The 15099-nt window shown below is 38.2% G+C and overlaps 1 protein-coding gene across 2 annotated transcripts in view; it reads left to right on the top strand.

Moving 5' to 3' along the window:
- The first annotated feature begins 222 nt into the window (after positions 1-222).
- The window catches only part of gphnb (gephyrin b), a 132747-nt gene continuing 117870 nt past the window's right edge, over positions 223-15099 (top strand). The window contains exon 1 of one of the 2 annotated variants that reach the window (XM_038309110.1): positions 223-410. In XM_038309110.1, the coding sequence (XP_038165038.1) occupies positions 347-410 (64 nt within the window). In that variant the 5' untranslated portion in view covers positions 223-346. The remainder of the gene's footprint in view (positions 411-15099) is intronic. The other variant, XM_038309111.1, reaches the window with a different exon arrangement.

Genomic DNA, 15099 nt, shown 5'->3' with positions numbered 1-15099 from the left:
AGTTAAAAGTTGTCATGTAAAAAAAAACGTGGAAAGGTTTAAGGAAGAGTAGATTCTATGTAAATTAATCAAGAATACAAACTACTATCGTGGCAGGCGGCCAGCTGAGTGATGCGTGCGGTTTTAAAACGCCCCCGCATTTTGTCCTTCTCCTCTTTAGGTGTCCCAGTGATCAGTCGGCTTTCTACTCATCACGTCTGGCGTGTTCTTGCCGTATTCCATCCCTCTCTCCTCGTCTTCCTCCCCTCCCTCCTCATCCTCCCCTCCCCTTGCCTCTTCCGAGTTCGATGAGATCGGCTCTGGGCCCTGCCGTGAGTCCTCGGTGCGGGCGACAGCGCTGCTGAACATGGCGTCAGACGGGATGATTTTAACGAACCACGACCACCAAATCCGGGTCGGAGTCCTGACAGGTAAACGGCACAGCTGCCAATCTGTTTATTCACATGGCTCTCATCTTTCCGTGGGTTGATTTTACGCCGGCTGTCTGTCCTGATTTCTACAGATGTCTGCTGGATTTTTTTTTTTCCTACTTTGCGCGGCGGCGGCGTCTCTCGTTCTCTCGCTTGGGTTTTTGCATCCTCTTGGAGGCGACGCAGACTTACTGCCTGTTTGTTTTTTTTCCCTCTCCCCTCACACATTGGCTCAATGTAAAATCCAGTGTATTTCATAAACAAAAAGGCTTTTTAAACTGTAAATGTATTTTCCAGCCAACCCCCTTGCTTGGGGAAAAAGGCGCACAGTTTATGTGTACTGAATAATTCATGTCTCTATCAGCTTGTCAGAGCTAGGGGGGAATTATAGCTCATGGTTTGTTGTTGGGTCACTGATAAAGATGCTCAAAATTGCGGTCTTGACTTCCAATTGACCACAGCGATTTTCGAAGTGTTGCTCAACACAGTTGCGTTAAGGTAAATGATGAGCGCATTCTTGGCCCTTTTTTTTTAACAGCAGTACGTGACGTTTGGAAGAAAATCTAAAAAAAAAAAAGAAAAATGCTTAACGGACATCGGATTTTTGCATATGCTGGGTCAATGAGGAGAGCTTTGGTTCAACACGCTTGGAAATCCTGACATGCCCATTTAATTCAGCGAGATCACAGCGCGTCTCCGATGTTGGAAGCGTTATGCGGATGTTGCTGGAGCTGGTCGCCGCCGGCCTTCACGTTTCCCATCCTTCACATCTGTGTGGGTTTGTGTGTGTGTTGCTTTGTTATGCATGTGTGCGTCAATCAGGCGAATCCAGTGGTTGCGGTCATGATCAGCGAGTAAATGAAACATATTTTGCGGGGAATGTAAGGGAGGAGGGAGCTGGTGGGGGTTTGGGGGGGGGTGTTTGCTGGGGTTGCTTGGGTGGATACATGAGAAATGCTGTCCTAACCCCCCCCCCCCCCCCCCCCCCCCCCTCCTCCCATCCACTCGGCTTCGATTCTCTCTGTCCATCCAGTGTGGGGCAGGGTCGATCAATATTGCATGAAAGCCACGAAAACCCCCCTTCTCCATCCCCCAACACACACACCTGCCCACGGATAGGTTAGTCGTTTCCCTTCTATGGAAATCCGCAAAAGGGAAAGGAGGAGGAGATGTTAGGAATCACTGTGTAAGACCTTCCACTAAAATCTGTCAGGGAAAGCCCCTCCACCGACAGCACTACAGCCACTCTTCCTCCACCCCTCCTTTCCTCACCAGCGCGTTGGTAGGAGTCAGAGCGCTGTCCGCGGTGCTGAAATCCAGCACCGCTTACAAATCAGTGCGGCACTCAGAGACGGCTCAAGCTTTTATGAGGACCTGAGAAGAATCTCCATTAAGGGGCAACTTTTTCATATTTATTTGTTTTAATTTCTTATAAAGCTACATTACCATATCAGACTGAACTGTTCATAATGTTTCCCATTGTGTAAAGTAAATGGTAAAATTAAGCAGCTTTGCATGGGTTTCTTTTTTTTTTTTTACCTCTAGAAGGAAGGGTTTACCTATCATACACCTACCATCTTCTTTAAAAGATGTTTCTCTTCAACCTCTTTTTTCACAAATTGCTTATAATTCAGTCACATGGCATTTATACCTTGTGGAGATGACTAGCTCAGATTAATTATTCAATTTAGAGAATGACGGGAGTTAAATGATTTTGAATGAATCACTGTTGTTGTATGAATTTGAGATAGTTACCAATTCATCTGGCTTAGCAGAGCTATCAGTCAGATGCAGTTGTATGACAATACTTTTTTTATTGTTAAAGGAAAATTCAGATCAGTTTGTAAGGTAGAGATTACAATCCAGGCATATGATTTGCTATACTTTGGGACCCTTACTTCTAATTGAGCATTATTTTAGTACATAACCCTACATAAGTACTGCCGATGAACACTTAAATCCCCTTATGATAAAAAAGAAATCATCTTCTGCTCATTTCTTTCAAAAGGATTTCGCACCATTCCACAAAGCCTAAATACTCTTAAACAGGACTTTTTGGATCATGACAATGTTTTCACTATAAGCAAATGGCCTTGACAGTCTCAAGACTGCTGTAAAAGTGAATGGCTTTGGTATAATATTCATACTAAAACACCTTGTGTACCCCAAGCCATGAAAATAATAAGGGAAATAAAGGGAAAACATGACCAGACCTGACAATAGCAAAACGTATTTGGTTATATACCTCAAAAGTGTTTTTTCTTTTAACTTTTTTTTTAAGATATGAAGTTTGATAAGCAATAGGTTTAACTCAGACTAATTACAGTTTTTGGTTTTGTAAAAAAGATAAATACAGGATGTCCTGTCTTTGCATTTCAGACACACTATACGTGGGATGGTTCCATATGGAAGTGTGTTTAACTTAAATGGGTGTTTGTAAGTGAATTTATCTCTTGGTGAGCTGCTGGTGTTGGTAAGTTGAGGTGCTGAGGTAGCTCAGACGCTCAAACGTCACATACCCCTACCCGAGGCTCCAGAGCCGCGTGCGACTCTTTAAAGCCCCTGAAGCTTTTTCAAAAATGTATGAAAATTTATTAATATTTATTTTTTGTTCTAATATGGAGTGCAGGCGGTCAAACTAACATTTATATTTTGGAACGTGTAAACATTTGAATAATAAATAAATTCAAACAATAAATGTAAACATTTCTTTCTACAAAAATTTGCGTCATAGCCATAGAGATCAGTGGTCATAGCCTGCAACACACATTTTAGCGTTTCACAGTGCCTGGCATAAAAGCGGTGGGTGAGTCTCGGGCCATGGATCCCAAGGGAAAAAAAAGGAAGATACCTGATGAGGACAGGGTATTCAAATTAGATTGTACCAAACATTTGCTTTCATTATCAATATGGAAGGGTTGCCTTCAGTTTTGCTTTGTAATGAGAGATTGTCAAATAATTAGACTAATTTGTGAAGGCATGCTCAATATGCAGTCGACCATCAAGTTGGGAATCATAGAAAAGGTGTGATTGCAGAACTTCTGGATAAATGAGAGGAGAGCAAAGATAGATTTAAGAAGTGGATTGCATCTCCAAATCCGCTACTGCCGCTGGTTTTCTTGCAAGCCTGGAAAACCATCCACAGATCAAACAGGTAGTGCTCTTATGCAGGTATGTGAACTTTCTTCAATTTTTTCCCCCAAATCCTCAAAATAGAAATAACACCAAGGATTGCTGTGAGATTTCGGGGTTAGTGAGCACTGTTCTGATGGATGTCAGTTTCTTCTTGGTTCCTCATGACTCAATCAACTCCTCCCAACAGAAACACATCCTCCATAGAAAGTTTCCTTTATCCTGTTTTAATCAATGCAACAAAACCTAAGCCACGCGTTGAAGGGCGAGGAAACGGCGTGCGGTGAATTCCACACGGTGAGAGGGTTCAATGCTCCCCTCTCACCTCATGCTACCATGTGACATTTGTTCCTAGATAAACATTTAGTCATGAATGCTTAGCATATATTTAAGCCCACATAGTCTTTTTTTATAATGGGCTAATATACTTAGAGCCTGTGTTGCCATACGAGGCTTATATAAGACTTTTACATTTTTGCAGCTCCAAACAGATTTGTTTTTTGGTTTTTTTTGGTCCAATATAGTTCTCTGACCCTCCGACCCTTGCCCTAGATAAACAAAACAAGGCATTACCTCAGGGCAGAAATACACTCTGCATAGAGGTAGGTCCTCAAGAAAGGACAGGATGTACACAGTGAAACATGAAACCGACCTTATCTAATTTTTTTTTCTTCTCTTTCTCGCACACGGGTTTAAAAATGATCACTTATCCTCTCCCAAAATGCCGCCTCTGTTTTGATACTTAGCTTACACCACTAAATACTTTCATAGTTACACCTAATCTAGTCTCCATGTGGATGGGGTCTTAGGAAGAAAGGCCACCTTATATCCTACCCACCAAACTAGATCACTGTAGTCATTATGGCTTTCAGGCACCTTAAAACAGCCTCATGAGCTGTAGGCCATCCAACAGGAGCTCACCACATCTTGATGTGGCAAAAGCCCAAAGACGAACACAACGGAGAGGCAACCTCTTTGTGTTTTGTATACACTTCTTGTGGACCTGTCATTCAAGTGGTATTCTTTTCCCCTAAGTTGAAATTTATGCTTATATCACAATTCCAGTTTTATTTTGAAGCAATGTTTTCTGCAGGAATCTAAGGGAGTTTTTTTTGGTTATTGTTGTTGCCGCCATATCTTTTACTAAATTTTGAAGAGTTTTTTTTGTTTGTTTTTGTTTTTTGTTGGTTTCTTTTGCTAGTTGTATGGAGCTAATGGTGGTGTAGGTTAACTAGATTTAAAAATGTAGTACAACAATTGTAAAAAGGATTGTTTTTGTATGTTTTGCATAAAATTTCCACCCACTGGCTTAGAGAGACTGAAGAACTGATGTTTTAGTGGTTCATGTTTAAAGGTGATGCTTTTCTCCCATGAGATTTCAATATAATCAGTACAAATAAGTTATACAATTATTTGTATCAAAATCATCATACATTTAGCGGTTTCGGTTTTTTGTCATACACTTTTGCACAGTAGGGGTGCAGATACTGCCCTGCCTCCCTTGCAGTGGGTAACCTGTTCAGTGACGCCTTACGGTGAACTGACTCTAAGTTTAAATTTTGTATAACCTTGCAAGTATGTTTAGAGACAAGGCTTTCTCAAAATGTTTAGTAAAAAAAAATCCAGAAGAAAAAACAACATAGTATTTTGGAGGTGTTTAACTTAAGAGGTGCTTATGTAAGCACAGTGACCCAAATCTGAGTAATATTACATTCTTGGCATCATTTCCTAAGGACCAAACCATCTGATGTTTATTGAGAGGTCAAAAATACAAATAAAATGTAGTGTCTTGAGCAATGAAATTTAAAGTCAAGTATTACCTACTTAATGATTGCTCTGTTATAGCTCTGCTACCCCAGGCAGATATGAGTCCAATTGTGTGGCATATACAAAAGGTCCAACAGTAGATGGCTTCATCTTGGTCCCAAAAAACTCCTAAAAGATAGAAATATTCAAAAGTGAAAAGTTATGAAATGGTAAAAAAAAAGTAATTATCACCTTCAGATTTTCGTTCTGTAAAGTAGTAACAGTGGCAATGACACATGGTTGATAAACAAGCATTTGCTGCAAACTGCAATATTTACAATGTCAATTTAAAAATTTAAGAGTAATGACCAGAAACTTTTTAGAACCTGAAACTTTGCCTGATGATCGTAATCGTAATAACTGATAGATGATCACTAAAGAGTTCAATGATGGAAAAGCGCCTAAAACAGAAATTAAACAGGGCTGTTCATTAATACATTTCCATAGACCTTTTCCTTGTTTGCATACTTAGACTTAACACTTTTACTATTTGGGAAAGCAACACTTAAATGACTTTAGTTTGCATCTCAATAGCTGATGATTTCTCAGTTACTTGTTGGTTTTGCACTGAATGAAACAAAAAAGTTAGATTTATGATATATATATATATATATATATATATATATATATATATATATATATATATATATATATATATATATATATATATATATATATATATATATATATATATATATATATATATATATATATATATATATATATATGCATATGTAATTATTTTTTTATGTGTAGCATTTGTATCTTTTTATCCCTTTTCTGTTCAGAATGACAATATTTGTATGATTGGAAACTTGGAGGTCAGAATATATTCATGCCATGTCTCATCAGTTAAATGGCCACCACTACATCAGAGGGGGTTAATGTCTCCATGTGTCATCAGTCACTTGGAATCCTCAACTGCATCCCCTGCGTTGTGACAGATTGCCAGCTTGATCTCGCTGTGCAGTGTTGACAATTCCTGCATGCATATGCAGACGTGGAGATGTACAGAGACACAACTGACAGGCTTATTTGTCATTTTGATATATTTTTGTGAGCAAGAGAAGGAGGGCTTGCCTTGTCAGGGAAACAAAGCTTTAGACGAATAAAGTGAGGAAGAACTGTGCACAATACACATTAAGTTTGTAAGTTTTATTTGTCCTTTACTATAAAAACATATTTGATCATACTTTTACTTAGATAAGTTTCCCATTTTAATAAATCCCAGCCTTATATGGTGCTCCACAAAGATAAAGGGGGTTTGTGTGAGCCGTATGTTTATGGACTTCTGTGAATTGGTTCAGTAATCCTGCCTACCTGGGTCAAAAGTCACACATTGACCTTGGCACACCTTCCTCCTCTGAGCTTTCCATCCATTTAGACATGAGACAGAAAGCAGTGTTTATATGCCTTTACACTGAGCAGTGGAGCTGAATAGCATGCATGCAGTTTGTAGGTTGCATGGAAGAGAAGGGGGAAAGTGCTTATTAATCAGTAGAGGCAGAGGGTAAACGTGAGGTAGCATAACTGGGGGTGAACATGCTGTCACTTATCAGAGGTGTCAAAAAAGTATTAGCTAAAGGAGACAATGTACATAAGTTTCTCATGTTGTGCTGATAAACGTATGTGTACATTTTTATTTGGTTTTGTGTTTTGTCTGAAGCTCTCAAAGTTCCTACTTAGACTAAGGACACTGACAACAATTTAATTCAGATATTGATTTCTTAATTGATTTAACTGATTTTTGTTAAGCACACTTTCTTAAAAAAATGGATGCAATCTTTTGCTGTCAGTTGCCTTCAAAAGTTATTTAATTAGTAAATGTGGATCATGGTTGATTAAGACCTATTAGACATAAGGTTTTGAAGAAGTTTATATTATTATTCCATACTATGAGCAGGACACAGACCACTGTTTAGCTTCTCTTCTGATTTGGTTAAATTCACTTTAAGTTATTTATATAGCACTAATTCACAACCCGTCATCTCAAAGCACTTTACAGACACAATTAAATGTGAGGAAAACCAGCTGATTGCATCACTTCATGACTTTACAAGATTCACTTATCCTGGATTAGCAAGTGGTGACAGTAGACATGCATTTGCAGTATGCTGATAACTCCACAGCAATCCATCATCCTAAGCATGCATGCTGTAACAGTGGAGAGGAAAACTTCCTTTTAACAGGAAAAAAACGATTTGCTTTCATCTTCTTAAGTCTGAGAAGGCAGAGGATGGCTGCGTCTCAAGTCTAAAAAGCCACCAAGAGGCATGTATTAAAATGAATTCGAGCATCTGATGGATCTACTTTAGCATTGCACAGCTCTTTCAGATTTTTTATCTTTATTTATTATTTTTATTGTTTTTTTTATTTGTTTGTGGCAACTAAGACAGACTCGAGGTCTGCATCCAGTCATTTCAAGACTACTGTATTCAGACTCCTCATAATTTGTATGCAACTTATCTAAAGGGTTTTTGCAATTTTATTTATTTATATATATATATATGCAACACGGTGTTTAAAAATATAGAAATTTTCTAAAATTAATACCAAATAGCTGAATGCTAACCTAAAAGTTACAAATCTCATAGAAATTGTGCTGAAAAAGAGTGTTTTGCTCCTACTTAGTGGCAAGTTTAAAAAACTTTATGAACAATATTTAGGTCACAAAATTAAACTTTTTCTTGCATGGGTTACATTCAATAGGGCTTGTTAATCTTTTGTCAGATTTTGACTGGTGGTTGAAAAAACTGGACGGGAGGGTGGAAGTTGATGAAAATCAAAGGGAAATTACATAAATTTATACATCAGGGTAATACAAAATAAATTAAATATGGTTAAATAAGCCTGCATGTTATTAAATTATTCCGGACATTTGTGAATACATTTCCTAAAAATTACCTAAAGAAGGTTTTTCATTCTTTACTTAGAACTCCTGTATGGAATTTACATTCTTCTTTATACTTCATGCACTCTATCAGGACATCCTTTACGGTTTCTAACTGTATATAGGAACTACAAATCCCTATTTGTTTTTTTCTTGTTTGGAAAGGAGTACTATTGAGTATCAGGATGAATAGTGCTACGCTTGCTAGACCTTTTTTCATCAGTCCTTGTTTTGATGTTTATGGATATGATCTTGACTTGTAGTTAGGGAAAACAGTGTGCACTATGGGAAAAGAAGAGTCTCATCTCTGAGTTTGCAACTGATTTGGTTAGGTTTTACATTTCAAACCATAAGAAAGCTAATTGTAGCCCAGTGTAAGTGCTTAAAAGGCGGACTGCTACCTTAATGTTTGGGATTCTGTTTCTGTAAGAAATCCACAAGTTTAGAAGTCTTGGTATTTTACTAATGTCTGACATTATGACGACAGAGCTAAACCAAGAGGCAAACCTTAAAATCTACTATTCCGCCTAATGTCGTAAGGAATGGCTCATGACTAAAAGAGCATAAATAGAAATGCAAGATGCAAAATTAAGCTACTGCATTGATTGACTAGGCTAAACATCAGGAAAAGACTAGGAGTGGGACTGCTGCTATGCCTACTTCAGAAAATGAGATGGGTTGAGTTAGTTGAGGTCAGGATGTCCCCTAAACTCACTTTAGAGAGCATGTTATGTATGCATAGTTGGTTAATGGATGTAAAAACCTTTCTTTGTTTATGGAATGTAGGGATGACATAAAACTTCCTTTCAGAAATAAGATGATTCAATAGTGTGTATTCCAACAAGACAAAGGCTGCAGGTCTTTCTTGAAGGAAAATGTGTCCAGGATCATTTCTATTTGTATCCCACCGACAAGAGGCATAGGCCTCAACATGTTTCCCCCTTAAAAAGGTGCTAATGTGGAAGTTAAAGAAGATGTCTAAGTATGATAATATATTTACAATCATTCATGATAAATATAATTGCTTGTATGCCAATCACATGAGTAATTAAATATTAGACTAGTTAAATATACAAAGAGGACCATCTGTTAGGAATGGACATTGGAAAGTATAATAAAACAGATTTTACTATATATTTTAAAGAAAAAAACAGGTGATCAAATATTGAACAATTGTCTGAATCAAATATACTGCTGCTGTCTTTCCAAGGTTCTCTTTAATTAGCTCTTTTTTTTCTGTTACCACATAGAACTGCAAAAATTCTACTGCCAAGTAACTGGGCTCATCCTAAAAGCTTTTAAAATTTCTTTAGAAAACCTTTTATGCTGGTATTGGAGGCTGGGTTTTTGAAACATTGGAATCTGAAGTATTTCTCCTCTGTATCACAAATGTAGGTATTTTATATGTAACACAAATGTCAAGCTTTAATTCAAAAACCTGGAAGGTTAAAGTATTAATAAATGAGACTTTTTAAAAGAAACACCACAAATAAACTTATTTCCTATAGAAATTGTCCTGCCCATTAAAGAAAACAAAAATAAAGTTAGCATGTTCTTCCTACTGTTTCAGGCATGTTTTTCTTAGTGTCCCCAGGCCGCTTTAAGATGTTGACTTACACAGATAATTAAATGACACTTTTAAGTTGCATATATTTAGAAGCTGATTGTATACAATAGGATTCTCTTTCTTCCTTCTATTGTCGTCTAGGTTCAGCCTTCCTGCTGAGAGGGTAAAAAAAAATGGAAGAAGATGGAAAACATAAAGTTACCAGCATAGAAAGAATACTTTTATTAACACTGCAATATTATTAGGACATATATTTCCCAGCCCTAGTGGGAAATATGCGCCCTCGAAGTTAATCTCAAAGCTGTCTGGTGATAAGAGATGACCACATTACATACAGCTTTCTGGAGGAATTAATTATCTGTCTGTACACCAGTCGTACGCAGTATTTTAGCACCTTACCCCAGTAAGGATTCAACATTTTAAGCTGTAAGATTAAGAAAAAAATAAAACAGAAACAAATAAATGAGGAAAACATTACCTCCTCAAACTTATTGCATTTATGTCACAATGTTTAATTTCTCCATGCATCCACAGGGGACGCCAAAATACATCAATGGTTTACAAAGCGGACTTTAAAATAAGTCTTACTCCCTCGTGGCTCACATTAATGACAAAACATGATCATTCTTCTCTTCTTTCTAACATGTTGACTTTAAGACAGATGTAGCATCCTGACAAAGGTGACATCACGACTTAAAAAAAAAACAACAAAGAAAATAAATATTACCTTTCGGTTCACTGGTGATGGTTGTTGGAAGAGAATCAGTGAGCCTTAGGCGTATGACTACACAGAAACACGATTTTTACTCTTCTTATTTCTGTCTTGACCCAACAGTCTGTGTCTAAGTGTGTTTGAATCCTTGCTGCACCGCTACTGGGTGATGTCTTTTAATGATCTGTGGGCGTCTGTTCAACAATATGTTAGTTTAAGAGGCCTTAAAATGGAGAGACATGGCAATGCGGGCATGTACGCTTATGCCTCGTGTTTCTGTATTTTATGGGATTTACCATGTTTTAGATCAAACCCGAAATATCCACAACCCTTAAATATTTTACAATTTCATAATGTTACAAATAAAACCTAGTATGCACAACATACAGCAAGATTGTGAAACCTGAAAGAAAAGTATTCATGCTTTTCCAATTCTTATAACTAGAGTAACACACATGAACAAAGTTGTTGGTACCCCTCGTTAAATGAACCAAAACCCACAATATTCACAAAATAACTTGAATCAGAGAAACGTTTTCGTGGTCACGGTTTTCGGTTCGGTATATGTTGATTGTTACCCCAAAATCCCATAAAAATTAATTAAATTAATGAAAAAAATCCATAAAAATTAATGAATTGTAATTATTTGTAATGATCCGTTGAAACCCTGGATCATTTCCGCATGTTTTGCTGCTTTGAATTTATCTCGCGCAAGGAACTCAGAGTGGAGCGGACGTTAGCCACAGCAGGGGCTGTAGGCTTTGCTTTGTGCAGGCGGTCTGGAGCGCGGCGCAGCGGGGTGGAGCGGAGCGCTGACGGAGTATGTGGGATTTCGGGGTTAGCCTTACATGTTGGTCGTGTTGCTGTTAGCATAAACAAAACGTGTTGCACAATGCTCGCACACTGTTGCACTTTTATCCACAACTTTCTTTCCGCCGTCATCGTAGGTCACTCTAAATGCAAAGTGGTCCCATACAGCAGACCTATAAAGTGCTGCCAGCACATCTTCCAACTCTTTCCCACTCGCCATACCGACACAATTCTCCACAACAACAGATTTTTTTTTCTACTACACCCGGCTACGCTGCTTCGATTCTTCTTCTTCTTGTTTACTACGGGTGGCTGGCTTTGGTCGCAGTACCGCCCCCTTCTGCTCTGGAGTGTACACGCTTCGCCTATGAGAAAAAGGAGCTGCGCATGAACCGAACGCAACACACGCGAACCGGACGGTTTTCATAAACCATTCCATCCCTAGTAAGCAGATATAAGGACATTTTGAGACTCTCGGCCAGAGGAAGATTTATTTTTCATTTTAGTGGTGCCTGTACTATAATGAAAGCACAGATGGACCCTCATCAAACTTTACTTTGTTTACCTCTCTCTATGATGCACTCACACACACAGAGTTGTCACAGTGGACAACAGTAAGGCATGTGAACTGTATGGCCAGAATAGACAATCTGGGATCAGAGTTACTGACACAGAATGTGAATTAGGCCCCTGACTGCAAAGGAATTATTTTCAGTGTTTAGCTTGGAAGTGCAGTCAGTATAAGTGTGTTTGGCTAAAAGAATTCACTCCTTTTTTAACATACCTTCTCTCTTTCTCTCTCTATCCCTGTCTTGAACTCTGTGTTTCTGGCTTTCTCTCTGCTTTAAAAGAAATGATCGTTGTGCACTCTAAATGGACTTTGGTTGTAGTTGCATTATTGAACAAGAGACAGATGGTATGTGACAGACAAGGAGAGGAGTCTCCAGGGGGCTCTTGCCAAATCTCCAGAGAGGAGCTCTATCAGGCCTTGCTGGAAAGCTCCCACAAGGCTCAGTGAGGTGTGGAAAAGTTAGCTGGAACAGAAAACCACACAAATGGAAATACAGGTGTGTACATTTTGAAGATAACTAGAGGATATTATTCTCTCCAAGTGATATTAACCAGGGTTAAAATTGCAATATGTGGGTTTGGATTAGGAGAAGGGCAGATTGACCCAGAGCCATCTGTTCAGCTTTCTAGTTTACAGAAATTTGGATACAAAATAACCACCCTACTATAAAGAGAAAACACGTGATTCTCTTCTCCTTTTTTAGTGGTCCCTTGGGATAATCCAATTGAAAAGAGAGGTTGCAGAGTGATGGTGATTGAGATTAAGATAACAATACCGGAGAGGTTTTAACAGATGAGTCACCCTAAAGGTCTGCTGCTCCTGGAACCTGAGTTGTGCTTCAGGTGTTAATTATAGCAACAAAAAAAAGATGCATGAGTAAAGAGAAATTAGACAAAAGGAAGAATCTCTAATGATTCATAGACACACTGCCACCCTTCCTTATTTATATGCCTTTCTATAATAGGGTCTGAAACATACACATTTTCTGTGTTTCACTCTGGGTACAAAGTCACCTTGGATATGACTAATCACAAGATTTCTGGGTGTCAGTGTTACATAGAGTTACTTCTACATAATAAAAGAAGAGCTGACTTTGTAAACCAGATAAATCCCATCATTAGCACCAAACAGGAATTCTTTGACATAATTACATCAGCGATAATCTTTGCCAGTTTCAGTGTTTGTTATGGGTGCAAACTCAAGCTAATTTTCAACACTGTGCCTCTTTAGATCTATAAACACGTTGTGAAATGTAGTGATCTAATACTAAGAAGACTCGAATTATTATGAAGTTGAAAGTGGTTCGTGTGCACAAGATTTATAACTATCTTAATTTTCTGCTTACATACCAAGCAATGCTTGTTTAGATGAAACTGTAATACCAATGGAAAACTTGGGTTTATTTTTATTTGATAAATAAGTGTTGTAAAGATATATGATTGAAACACAATATATTTAGTGCCGGGGAGTGGAAATCAGAGATTGAGGTTGAATTTAACTTGGTTAAACTAGAGACGAGGGCTGCCTTTGAATAAGCTCCAATAGACAGGATTCCTAAGCATAGCTCAGATATGGAGCCCAAAATAAGGTTTGCAGTTTGACTTCTGTTTTAGGCATGCAATGTCATGCAAACACGTTTGAACAGAAGGTCATAGAAAAGTCTAAGTGATAACTGTACTCCTTAGGCCAAAGATCGATGATGAACTTTGCCACCATATATTCAGATTTGCAACCATTATGTTTTTTTTTTTTTGCTCTGTTAAAAACATCAGCCATCTGATAATAATTTGGATCTCTGTGAAGAGCAAGGTGGAGGGACTCGGTAATTAAGTGGCGAGGCTGAGCGGTAAACATCAGGCAGAACTTAAACTCATAACATTTCCCACCAGTACATTTACACAATCAACTAATTCCCTTGAACCAATTTAACACTGTGAATTTTTAATTTGCCCGGCATAAATATCTTTAACCCAAAACTGGACTTCCAGTGGTATCCTTCTATGTTTGCTAATGGATCTACACAGTGGAAAAGTTGGGGGTTGTTTGTGATATGAGATCTCTGGATAAAGGTTCTGCTGTTATATTCTAAAATAGCCAATAAGTCATAACATTCTATGAGGAATGTAGAAGTCACCGCGTTCCTGAATTGCATATCAGCTGGTTTCCATATTTCTTTTGCTTTGAAGAAATCACAGTACAATCATGATTTGTATTTTGACCCCATTTAAGGTTCTTAATCTTATCAATCAGTAAGTCTCAAGGCAGAAACTAGGAATATCATTGTTTTTTTTGCAAACAAAGAGATAGTAGTTAAAGGAATAGAGGACGATCTTTTATTTCCAGGTGGATCATCCAAGTGGTCCTAATTGTCAATCGTTCTGGTGATATGTTTACATAAAGGCCGTCGTATGTGCTCACCCAGTTAGCTATCTTTTTCTGCGCATGCACACTTTCAGGCGTATATCTGTGGTGAGCTACTGCATTAGACAGTCATTAAAGCTCGCCTTTCTCACCACAGTTCTTTGAAAATGACCGAGGGTCGTAAGAGAAAGAGTGTCTACAAAGTGTACGAGAAGAAAAGAACGGCCTCAGAGGAGGCAGATATATCCCAGAGTGCTTCGCGAGGAGAGCTCTCCGCGTTCTGGGATTTGCTGTCACAGCGGCCCTGCTGTTGCTACCCGACAGTAACGACTAATAACAAAGATGGCACAGGCACCGTGAAGTAGAGGAGAAGTTACGTGACCCAGGAGCAAAAAGCACTGATCATCTGTCCAAACAGTCAGTTAACTGAGTTTGCTATAATGTCCACTATATGCTCCCCGCTGTGTGTGGACACAGTAAGCTTGTATGAGCTATTAGAACAGCACATTTTAAACAGAGCTTGTACAAGGAGACATGCTCTTGCATGCTCTTTTTTTTTTCTTTAAATGTTGAGGGCGGGTGTTTTAAAAATCCTTCACAGTACCTTTAAGTTTCCTTAATTCATCTCTAATTTAACTCTGATGTATCCATGTGCAGACGGTATCATGAGTTACCTGTTTATTCTCCTCGTTGCATCTAACAATTTTATGGTTGTGTGAAGGCTTTCATTAAACAATTTTTAATCACATATACAAATATTGCTCTTTGCCTGAAATCATTAAACAGATTAAGGGGATGACAGTAATACCGAAGAGTAAAGATATATAATAGAGAAAAAGG

Source organism: Cyprinodon tularosa, unplaced genomic scaffold (assembly GCF_016077235.1).
Source record: "Cyprinodon tularosa strain WSP-4 unplaced genomic scaffold, ASM1607723v1 ctg657, whole genome shotgun sequence".
Classification (NCBI taxonomy): Eukaryota; Metazoa; Chordata; class Actinopteri; order Cyprinodontiformes; family Cyprinodontidae; genus Cyprinodon; species Cyprinodon tularosa.
Note: the sequence above shows the minus strand (reverse complement) of the source record. Positions and strands in the feature narration are given on the sequence as shown.